This window comes from Streptopelia decaocto (assembly GCF_964273445.1).
Source record: "Streptopelia decaocto genome assembly, chromosome: 3".
In the NCBI taxonomy this organism is placed as follows: Eukaryota; Metazoa; Chordata; class Aves; order Columbiformes; family Columbidae; genus Streptopelia; species Streptopelia decaocto.
Genome location: NC_138656.1, coordinates 55,772,040 through 55,784,052, shown reverse-complemented (window position 1 = coordinate 55,784,052; position 12,013 = coordinate 55,772,040). Strand labels below are relative to the sequence as shown.

Sequence of the window (12,013 nt, the reverse complement as noted above, 5' to 3'; positions counted from 1 at the left end):
CCCAAGGGAATGGCAGGAAGATGTGCTGGGGGGGTTTAGGTTGGACATTAGGAAAAGGTTCATCACCCAGAGGGTGGTGGAGCACTGGAACAGGCTCCCCAGGGAGGTGTCACGGCCCCAAGCCTGACAGTGTTCAAGAAGAGACTGGACAGCACCCTCAGACACATGGTGTGAACTGTGGGGTTGTCATATGCAGGGACAGGAGCTGGACTCGATGATCCTTGTGGGTCCCTTCCAACTCAGGACATGCTGTGATTCCATGACTCTCAATACCTGTTTAAACCAGCTAAACAATAGCTTCTGTGTTGCCAGTTTCCATTATACAGGATTAATTTGCTTTTGATTAAATAACAAGTAGTATATCAAACAATTAAGCTTTTCGTAACAAACTACTATTAGAAGAATCAAACTTACGTGTTGGAACAACTGGTGGGACAACAGGTGGGGGGACAACAGGTGGGGGGACCACAGGTGGAACTGGGGGAGGCATAAAACCTATGTGGAAAAAAAAAAAAAGAAAAATTATTGTAAGGGAAAAAAAAATAAAAGTTTTGCAGTAAAAGCTTGCCTGCATTATTCATCCTGAAAAACTGCATCACTGAAGACTAGCAAACAACAAATGTATGGGAAGAAGCAATGGTGGTTATTGCTTTCAAAGACAACCCCATCTTTATATTATCTACATGTACATCTTAAAGTGATATCTGTCAACAATAGCTGAGGAAGAAGAGGGTTTCAAAATTTTCCAAAGAAAGGAGATTCATCTTAAGGATTTTTAAAAATCTTCATTTTTATCAAAGTCTTAAAGAAATTCTGCTGTAATTCCTATTCTTGACAACACACACCAGTGAAATAATGTTAAGTTAGATAACAAAATTTCAGATCAAAATTCACGATTCAAAGGTCAACTGGCTCAAACAGTAACCAGTATCTGATGGAAAACTATTCAAAACATGATGTACACAGAAGCATACAAACTGAGCATACTCATTACATACTCAACTTCATTTTTACTAACTCACCTGGAGGTGGCTGTGAAGGGTTGAAACTTGCTCGCAAGAAGGGTGGAGGAGGAATTGCGCTATAACCAGGAGGAGGGACAGACATTGTGACAGGAAATGCAGGTGGAACCAAGCTAACAGCAGGCACAACTGGAGCTACTGGAATCTTTTTTCATGGAAAGGAAAAACAAGCATCTTTAATACTTAACCATATTCAATGACATTAAAAGAGGGATAAAATGATTCGACTGCAAATAATGTAAGCACTAAACGTACTAAAGGTTTTGTACACATTCTGGACACCCTGAAGAATTAGATTGCATTCTGAAATGGTACCTACACTACAGGTAAACAAGGAAACTGGAATAATCCTATGCTATCTTTATTCTAAAAAGAACAGAAAGTACACTGTTAAACACTACTTACTCAAGAATAAAAATGGACCTATGGGAGAGAGGTCAATGTAGAAAGGGAGAGAGAGAAAAGGAAGGAAAATGTAGATGGAGTGGCAATTTGAGAGCACTTAAAAACAGTGATTCTGTTCTCATTAGATAAAAATACATATTTTAGAACAGTACTGAAAAGTTTTGTTTAGTGTATGTAACTATAAGGCTAACAGTCCTAATGAAATTTTGAAATTTACTTAATGTTTCTCAAACTTCTGTTTGAGCTACCCGTTTTGACACAATGTAGCATAATTACAAGTAATTAGCAGCAGAATAAAAGCAATATCTATGTATATTTAAATATATACTGATCACAGTACACACTAGGAGACAGCTGAAATAAGATTTTACAATTTCATAAGAAAAGTCTTTTGTATTTATACTTCATAAACATATGTAGTGTAGTATACTCAGGAAACATGACACTGTATTCTTCCAGCACTCCCCAATACCTTGTTACTGATTGGATGTCACAAAAATTCTGTTTTAGCAGAAGAAAAACAAGAACACACAGCAGAGAATCAAAGACTCTCATAAATTACTGCATATAGAGTGCAACAGTTCAATACTTGAATAACCAGGTCTTTTAAAGATGTGACCGTCCCTATGAAAACCTGCCAAAAGTTATGGAGAAAATAATTAAACTTATATTCAAAGCTGCTAAGAGGAAAAGCAAACAGGTAGATGCTTTGCTCTATAAGCAAAATACTTTCTGCAAGCTCATTTAAATCATTCTTAAACTAATGTGCCTTTTTTTTGTTTTTTTTGCAATTGCTCTGTCTGCAACATTTAAGCCTTCATTTGAGATGTCACACAAGTTTGGGATATATGTTGTGCATGAAACTAAAGATTTTTCTCAACCCTGGCAACTGAGTCTACTCTACAATACTTGAGAGGTAAGCCCACATGGAGGCAGAACTTAAGTAGTTTTAAGTACTTTGACTCAACATTAAAAGTTTATCTGTATTGAATAAAAAGTCTGCCCTCCAGTTCTGTGGGGCTTTTGCTAACTCAGACCAATACAAACCTGCAGCATAGTGACTGGTTGTGTATAAGCTTCTGCCTGCGTTGTAACCACTGTATTCTTATCAGCTGCAGGACTCTGCGTCGTTTGAACATTTTCTTTAGCTGCTTCTGAGCTTCTGGCTGTTTCCCACTCTTTAAAAAAAAGGTATATTTTTAATATAAAAAGAAAATTACCTGCAATGCTCTAATTATGTCTGTATACCAACTGACTTTTCAAAACTTGGCAAGCTTTTTCCACCAATCATTCTGTTAATAATTTGTAATAATGAGTATGCTCCAGTATTCTAAAAACTGCTGTTGTCAACATATCTGAGTTATCAGCCAGCTACTCTACAGTGAGAGAGAAACCTCACCCCCATTTCTTCCTTCCACCACTTCCTCAAAAAGTTTTGTATTTCAAGTATAAAACAGTGAATGTATTTCAGTAATGTTCCATGTTTAAATTTTTCTATCACTTATATTCAACTTTTACTCAAAGCAAGACTGCATTTTGACCTGAAAAAATATTGTTGCTATTATAAAACAGTCTTAATGTACTGCTTACTTCAGTACAGTCCAGTCATTTGATGCCAGATCCGTTTCAAGAAGACACAGCGGTCATGAATCTTTTACAAACCCAACAAATCTGTCAGTTAACGGGCTTTCATAGTTAAGGTCTAACAACACTTGCTTTTGTGTCTCTTCGACTTCATGGAGCAAATACTTTAAGATTCAGCTAAGCGGTGTAGATTTGAACAAGTTCCAACTCCAACTTAAGTCTTACACCTGAATATAACACCTTTCACAATCACAAGCCGATCATAATTTCTACACAAAATAGTATTTTCCATTCTTGGAAACAAGTGCACAGCAAATTCATAACTGTTTTAAAAAATGCTAATCTTTATTAACTTCCTTAAATTAAATCCCCTTCGTCATTCATTGCTCATTGTCATGACAATCAACTAGCTACTTGTCTACAAAGACAATCTAGATTTCATTATTAGAGTGCCATTTATATTGTAAGCAAATAGCCAGTAAAATTTATGTAAATTGAAAAGGAGTATGTATTACCTAAGCAATAAATTTCTTGAGGATTTGCAATTAGCAATATAAATACATTTTCTAACTATCAGAATCATTGTTAATGTCTGTACCTGCATTTACTGTTTCCTGGTCAATCATGCCACCTTCAGCAAAGCCCTCTAAATCATCCAATTTTACTTTCTCCCAAGGAATATATGAAACTCCCAGATCTACATCCCAGAACTGCTTGTATTCTGTTTTCACACCTTTATTCAAAGCCCAGGCAATCTGAAAATAAAACCCAACCAGATAAACCAGTTAAATCATGTAACGTGTGAATAGAGTATTTCAGATAATTTCCTTCATGTTTCTGTCACTGCAGATCAATCTTCAGTGTCTATTCATGCAAGTTTTAGCAAGTTTCTAATTTTAAATGAACCTGTAGGAAGTTCACTTGGTCTCTGCAACAGGTATGTGGAAGATTAATTACATCAAAAAGGTTAAATTTGTTCTATATTAATTCTAACCTATATATGGGGAAATGAAAAATACAGTATTTCAAGGACTCATCCTAAAGCATGAAGGAAAGTAGAAAAAAAACACAGCATTTAATCATACACTTAACTCTGTAAGAATACTATCAAATTTAATATTAAGTGATCCAAATGGTCAGGTAAAGGACTCTGACTGTTTACAGTCTTATATTCATAGCACATACATAAAACATTCTCCAAGTATTTCCTGAGTATCAAGTCAAAATTTCATTGTACTATCTCTCGTATTGCCTGTTAAAAGCTGCATTTTACATAGAAAGAAAACAATTTACACCTTATTGCTTCATTCTTCTATTCTATATTGTATATTTAAATGAACTGCTGCTAAATGACAAATCATACTAAAAGTGAACTGTATTTGAAATGGACAGCATCTTTAGATGAAAATCAACTTACCTTAATAATTTTAGATCCAATTTTATAGGACCCAGAACTAAGTTTCTGAAGAGCACGATACGCATCTTGTCTATGTACCATACAGACATAAGCACAACCTCTTGGGGGAATCATCTATGGAAAAAAAGCAGCAGTCGTAAGAAGTAGGAAAACCCGTACTTCAGATTGTGTAACAATACGAGGTGAATACTAAAAAGGGAAAGGCTTACACTTAAAACAATCGTTACCTTAATCAGCAATATTAACAATTTTGAGCATCAGCAAAACCTAAGAGTTATACTGGCAGGATACTTCAGTTATAACACTTTCAAGAAGCAGCAGCAAGCATGAAAAATGACATGAAAGATTTGAACAACATGGAGCAGGCAAGAACTGGGAGCTGTGCGATACTATGACAACTTCGGAAAAGCAGAGGTCGGTTCTTCTTTTTAAGCTCCAAATTCACTGCGAGCTCAGCAACAACCTTTCACAGAGGCACAAACTAGTGATTCAAAGCATTTTTAAGAGTAGAGTCTTCATTCCTGAAGTGCTGTTTCCACTAGCTTTAATGTTTTATTTAGGAAAGAAAAGTATGATGCGGCATGTAGTCTTTGAAAGTTTGCAAATCATGTATGGCAACTGCTTAAACACAGCAACATAACGAACAAAAATGTTTAAGATGACAGATTTTAATACAGTTCTTATAAAAATATGTTTAAGGTATACAGCAATGTTATCCTAGGTACTGAAAACTTCGTTGAATGTGTAGGATGAACTATTTACAACATGGTTTGCCTCCAAAAGGTAACACGCACTAAGACATTATGGCTATTACATTATTTTCCTTTGAACTTTAATTGCTAATCCCTGCAAATCAAAATGAGGCTTAAATGTCTGTCTGTGGGGGATTTCTTTGACTTGTGAAGCTTTTTAAAAGATTCTGTAAAGCCACAAAAACTATTCACTAGTCTAAGGAAAACTATAGCCGCCCTGTGCCACATCACAAAAAGAGAAAAGACATATTTTTATTTGTTAAGACCCTGGTTTAAAAAAAAGTCTGAAGTGTTAGTACTTGAAAAAAGCTATTTTACTGCAAAGTGTGCTGTCTTGAATGCTTCAAAAGACAGTACATGGAAACCAACAAGCAAATATGATAGCCAGTTTTTAAAAAGAGATAAAAACCAGTCTCCTGAATACAAGCTTAAGCTGCTAAAAGGAATTCAGAGGCTAGTCTGTAATCTCTGAAAATGCATGACAACATGCTTACTTACATTAATTGACTCTATTTGTCCAAATTCTTCAAACAAGTTAGTTAAATCTTGCTGTGTAGCCTTCTTGTCTACTTGACCTACCCAAAGAGTAGTACTGCAAACTGTCAAGAGACAAAATATTAGAATGTTAGCTTATAAACTACTCTATGGCATGGATATAAAATGCTTTGTAATTACACAGAAGCGACTGATATAAAAGCAAGAATAGTAAATCTATTACTTACTACACAGAGATTAAGTACATTAACAAAAATGCTAAAGGGTTAAAAGTTACCAAACAGATGTTCAGTAAAAGCGTTCATACTTTGTTTCATTTTCTTTTAAACAAAATAGTTGTTCTAAAAGAAATGAAAAAATAAAATTCTGTAGATTATGAGCTGAGGTAATCTGCAGTAGAAATTACTTAGGAAAAAAAAAACATTTCTATTCCATAATCCATAAAAAACATGCCTCTGGGATTTAAAGACAGTTTTAATGAAGTAAGACTAAATTCTAACTGGCTAGAAGTGTATTACAGAAGGAACTAACTACAGTATCATGCACTGCATTTCCAACTGGAAGAAATGGAAACTATACTTTACCTTAGGGAACATCCCAGAAAGACAAACTTGGCTGAGGCCCACCACTGAGCATGAGATGTCCATGATACTTCTGACTTGTCAACTCCACCACCAGCCCAGATCCCTGCAATCTGTCTCCCAAACACCTGCCCCCTCCCCCCTTGCCAAATATAAACACTCTGACATGTGAGCTATAACTTCCTTCTCCCACACGTCCATGGTTCCCATTCTTTAGTCTCTCAAATATGACCCAATCTATGTGTACAACTCTTGACAAACTCAAAGCAGGTATTTCCACTTAACAACCGGTGATCTAAACCAGCAAGAGATTTGGTCAGTATTGGTGGTTTTCCTCAAATATCTTACTACCCTGAGTAATCCACCCATGATCTTAAAGGATCTAAGGCAGAACAAAACCAGACAACCTCGATCTCTTGGGCCTGAACCAAGGAAATATTCTTTCTTCATCATCATCTTGATACATCACACATCCTTCCTGTACCAATCCTGGTGCATCAAACTGGAAACCAGTGTTGTGTGCTCTTCTGTCAACTGACATTTTCAATTGAGAGCAGTACTCAGCAGTACTGAGAATGACCAGCCTTCAGATTTCTCTTAGACAAAAGGTGTTTCTCACATGCTTGTAGATGGCCCTGTTGTTTCTCATGGTCTTAAGGCCTATGAAACAACTCTTCAGACCTCAGAAATTTAGAACAGTGGCTGTCACTGAATAAATTCCATGAAGTAAAATGCTTTCAGATAAACTCCCTTTTTATTTATACCCCCCCAAGTTTCCACACTTCACTTAGACTTCTTAGTGTCTCCTTTCCATGAGCTGGGTCAGTTCGCAGGACCTCAATTGCTATTGCTGTTCACCAGGTCGCTTAACATCCCTGCCTCCCAGCTCCCATCCACTCTAATTATAGCTCCCTGCTCTGTGGATAACTGGTGGAAGTCTATGCCATACAACTGACTTGCCCCTTTTCATGTGAAAAATCAGAGAAGAAAAAAAATTCACACCTAAACTGTAGTACAGTCCTTAGTTTAAAGCCATCTTGGAATGATGTAAAATATTTATTTGAAGAGAACAGAACACTCCTTCATTTGCAAAAATGAATTCTGAATTGTTTATCTTGTTAGATAAACGATGTCATTTTAAGACACAAAATACACAAAAAACTACATCAGAAACTGTGTACAGACTATCTAAACAAAGCTAAATTCAGGAACACAAGTTCATTACAAAACCAAATTAAGTACAATTACGCATCCCAAGAATCCAGAGTTCTGCTAAAAGCAGCACTAGGATGTACTGACAGAATAGCAGACAACTACACCAAACTTTACTGCTTGTGGCACTCATCTCAAAATACATTCCCTTTAATTTATGCAACTCTGGAAAAATTCTCCTTCTCTATGTCCTTCCTCCTTTTTAGTACGTAAATTCTCTGTAGAAACAACAGCACTCTGCAGAAGCAGAAAACAGAGTTGATTTTTGGATACTTTAAGATATGACCATTATGGTCTGTTTTATGACAGCAAGTTACCTGATTCTCATTTCCATCTGCCTCTATGTTCCTGTGAAAAGCTATTTTAAAAGCACTGAAGTTTTACCAAAACTGGCCTCTAGTATCTTCAGCAGAGTCCAAAGTGTGTACCACATACTTAAATGTCTTATCAGTGTAGCAATTTTCAGATCACGCGCTGATTATCTCCACAAGCCCCACAGAAGACAGCATTAAAGAGAAAGCAGATTGTAACTTAGGGACAACCCTTGCTACTCTCTGTTCAGAAGTAAAATCATTGGTGCAACAGTATGAGTAAAATAATCAGTATTAACAGTATGATACTTGCTTCCCTCTAAGATTAAACCATGTACCTAAGTTGTAAGAAACACCAGAAATGAAACTTAGACAAAAGAATATGGTTACTGTATTTTGTAACAGTACTCAAGCTACATCTTGTTCTTTCAACAAAAATCAAAGCCTTTTTCCCCTTAATACTACATTATTAAAACAGCAAGCAGCTGCCACTTACCACTTAGTGTTTTTGACCGGATAGGAGGCAATCCCTTTTTCTGACGTTCCTTTTCCCTTTCCCTAGCCCTTCTTTCACTGGAATATGACCGAGATGACTTTCTCTTTCTTTCTCTTGATCTTGAGCGTGAACGTTTTCTGTGTTTACGCTTACGAGAACCAGACCGTGATCTAGACCTTCGTTTTCTTGGTGACCTACAAAATACTTAATTTCAGTATACTGATTTAAAAAAAAATAAAATTTTCATTTAGTTATCTTTTAATTACAAACTTCAAGCATGATACAGACATCTCCATTATATTCACTCAAACTGCTTCAGGAGATAAACTTAATGCCATTAGTATGAGAAACAGAACATAGACCTTGAGCTTAAAACAAAACACATTCAAAATGTTCCATCTATTTTTCTGGCATTAAAAAAACCTGTCCAGTTGGTTAGTGTTAGTTGTTTTTGTTACCTGAACAGGTCTTAAAAAAAAAATTTAAGTAAACCATAGATATGAAAAATGAACTGTCATACAGGAATTCTTCATCTCATACACAAGTATGAAATGAATACTTTTCATTGCCAAAAACTGCTCATTAAAATTTTGAAAAATGCAGAATTGAGAATGATAATCACAAATTGCAACTTCGATCCAGAAAACTTTCATTTACTTAATATAAGTTAATTATGAAACCTTGAACGAGATCTTGAATGAGTTCTTGATCTTGAACGAACAGCTGATTTCTTTTCTTCTTGTTCAAAAATCTCCTCTTCAGCAACATCCTGTCCTTCATCTATATCCATGTCCTGAGGTCAGACATAACAGATGTTCAATAACATTTAATAATGTACCCACAATATATATGACTTTATGAAAGCATACATCCATATTACTCATTTTGAAATAATCTTAGTATGTGTTTTCCTTCCAACTTCTGTAATAAAATTTAAAATAGTTTCACCTGCTGTTGAATGTCCATTGAATCATCTACATTTGTTTCCACTTCTAAAAACTGCTGTTGACTACTCCCTTGTGATGGTGATGCAGAGTGCTCTGAACCAAAATTTCCTTCTTGATTCTCCTCGGGGCTTGCCTAAATAACAAAAAGCCTCATAATTCAAAATGCTCACTCTGTCAAAATGTAATACAACATGAAACAATTGTTCGAATATCTTTGAAAAACTATTTATCAGGCTGAACTTGTCTTCCCACTTCTAACTAATGTGAAAGCTGGATGTCACTCCATTCCATTCCTTTTTTGTATCATCCTTAAACAAAAAACTTTGAAATAATTAATATTCCTGGTGCATCAAACTGGAAACCAGTGTTGTGGGCTCTTCTGTCAACTGACATTTCAAAAAAAATACTATTTATTTACTGAATAAAAAAAAAAAAATCAAAGTATGTTATATGTTGCTTAATTTGGCTGGCTGGAAAACAAAATCTCACAGGACAAACCATAGTGATGGCAGCCAGAAGTGCAGTGACACTGAAAGATACCTATTGGTCACCCATGCACACGCACCAAAATGTACAAATGTAAACTATTTAATATGTTGTTGAGATGCTAGAGAAAAAACTATAATGGGTCTGTACGCTTGCCTGAAAGTACAGATTTGCAATAAATATCTGCAAGATATGAAAGAAATGCAAGAGGTACAGGAAATGCAATGAAAATACTCAGAAATGGTTTCAGGACAATTTTGAAAAGTATCCAATATTGCAAGCAAACATTTCAGTGATTCTCACTACATTTTCATTTAAATTAAGCAAATGCTAGGTATTCTATCTGCCAGGAAAATAGTAGAAAGTTAGCACAATGACATGTAGTAGCAAGTTTTTTTTAAAACAGCTTATAGTGACAGTTTGCAGAAAAATAAAAATGTACTATAGTTTAATTAATATATTTGCCTTCTAATGCTGTCTGTTTTGTCTCATTTTACTTATATTAATTCTTCAATCTGTTTCTTGATATTAATTCCTATGTTTCTTGTTGCTCCTTCTGTCTCTGTCTTCTATGCTCTCGTCCTCTCCCTCTGCTCCTTATAAGATACTTAATAATTTTGGTTAGTGTTTTATCTTTCCTTCTCTTTCCCTTCATCTGTCTCACTGATGCTTAAACATGGAATTAAAGAAAATATTTCTCCTAACATGCTGCAGCCATTACAGAGCAGTTCCAGCAGAACTCTCTATCTTTCAGTTATGATCAAGGTGAAATTAAAACTTCCTCTCCATACTGACAAGAAGCTGAGTGGACCCAAAGAGAAACAACTTCTGGACTTGGAACTGAATCTCAAATAATAAGGGGTGAATCATATGAACATTCTACTCATAAATGTATTATAACTTAATTTCATAGATGAAATCAAGCTTTAATTCTGTTTATTTTACAGTAAGGTAGGCAATTCAGCATTTTTCTTTTCAAATTTGATAGTTACTTTTAGATATGTCACTTCAAAAGTTTCTAAAGCAGACATACTCTTCAAAGTTATATTCCTTTACAACATTTTTAGTGTTTAAAGCCAGAAATTGCTAGATAACCACCAACATTAAAAATATTTAGTCTGTAGGTACGCTGTACAAGCTTTCACAGTTACTGCACTTCAATGAGAAAAGAAAATGGAACACAATAAAACAAAGCAGTACAATAAGAAAAAATCTAGTAAAAATTAAATTACTATTTTTCTAAAAAAATAAAACCTCAAAGTCACAAATTCAAAACTCACATGATGTTCTTGATTTAAAGCTGAATAACTGCACCTTTGCACAAGTGAAACTAAAATCATCAACAGACGTCTAAGTTTGTGGCCATTTTCATTTTAAGATTTCTATTTTACTGTGAAACTAGATCCAAATACTTCACAGAAAGTCCACTTAGTATCTGGTCAGTATCAAAACAGAATAAGCTTTTTTTTTTTTTTCCTAATGGGATCAGGAACTGGGATTGAGCAGGAGAAAAGAGCAGAGAAATACTGAGGACAAACCTCAGCAGAAATAAACCAATTTACTTCAACGTAGAATAGACAGAACCCAATTCACATAGCGAAGGAGGAATCTTGGGCTGTCTCAAACATCAGTTCTGAATTAATAATTTATTGGGAAATATATTACTCTATTCTTAACTCTGATTCTTCAACAGAATGAGACAGTTATTAGCCAAGACTTAAAGCTTGGTAGAGGAAATACAAAATTATCCACAATGTCTATCCTGTCCTCTTGATCATTCTGCATTAGCAACTTGCACCCTGCTCTCCCTTCACAGGAGCATAATCCCTTCAGTGCTCACCATCTTCTTTCTGACAGCAGAGAAAAAGCTTTTTTTTCCCCATATAAAGAGCTGAACAACCAAAGCACAGCCAGTGTGTGGCTCAGCTAAAGGGAAGCTTCCTAAGAGAAGCAACATGGCCATCTCACATATCTGGTTGTATTTTTCTTTTTTCTGCTTTAAGAACTTTCTCCTGCATATGCCAGATACTCTGCAAGCTGCCGTTAGGTGATCAGATAGTGACAAAGACATCCATTATAACAGAAGTGTCAGTAACAAGACAATTTTTTGTCCTGGAGTATGGATTTTCCTATCAGTGGAGAACATAGTAATCACAACAGCCACAAGATGGAGTCCTTACCTTTTGAGGCTGCTGTTGCTCCAGAAGCTGTTGTCGGAGATGTTCTAAATTTTGTTGCTGTAGCTGTTCAGCTAGTTGGTGGAAAAGTGAGTTGTTCACAGATTCCGGTACTAAAGGCCTAAAAT

The 12,013-nt window shown here is 35.5% G+C and overlaps 1 protein-coding gene across 9 annotated transcripts in view; it reads right to left on the bottom strand.

Annotated features, from left to right (window-relative positions):
- SCAF8 (SR-related CTD associated factor 8) overlaps window positions 1-12,013 on the bottom strand; it is a 120,937-nt gene that overhangs the window by 72,054 nt on the left and 36,870 nt on the right. For all 9 annotated transcript variants that reach the window (XR_014183792.1, XR_014183793.1, XM_082049738.1 and 6 more), the window contains 10 exons: window positions 11,889-12,006; window positions 9,224-9,355; window positions 8,956-9,068; window positions 8,276-8,469; window positions 5,679-5,779; window positions 4,429-4,542; window positions 3,610-3,766; window positions 2,475-2,605; window positions 1,023-1,167; window positions 415-495 (listed from right to left, as the gene is read on the bottom strand). Coding sequence is in view for 7 of the 9 variants with exons in the window: in XM_082049738.1 (XP_081905864.1) it covers window positions 415-495; window positions 1,023-1,167; window positions 2,475-2,605; window positions 3,610-3,766; window positions 4,429-4,542; window positions 5,679-5,779; window positions 8,276-8,469; window positions 8,956-9,068; window positions 9,224-9,355; window positions 11,889-12,006 (1,286 nt within the window). In the remaining 2 variants the exon portion in view is untranslated. The remainder of the gene's footprint in view (window positions 1-414; window positions 496-1,022; window positions 1,168-2,474; window positions 2,606-3,609; window positions 3,767-4,428; window positions 4,543-5,678; window positions 5,780-8,275; window positions 8,470-8,955; window positions 9,069-9,223; window positions 9,356-11,888; window positions 12,007-12,013) is intronic.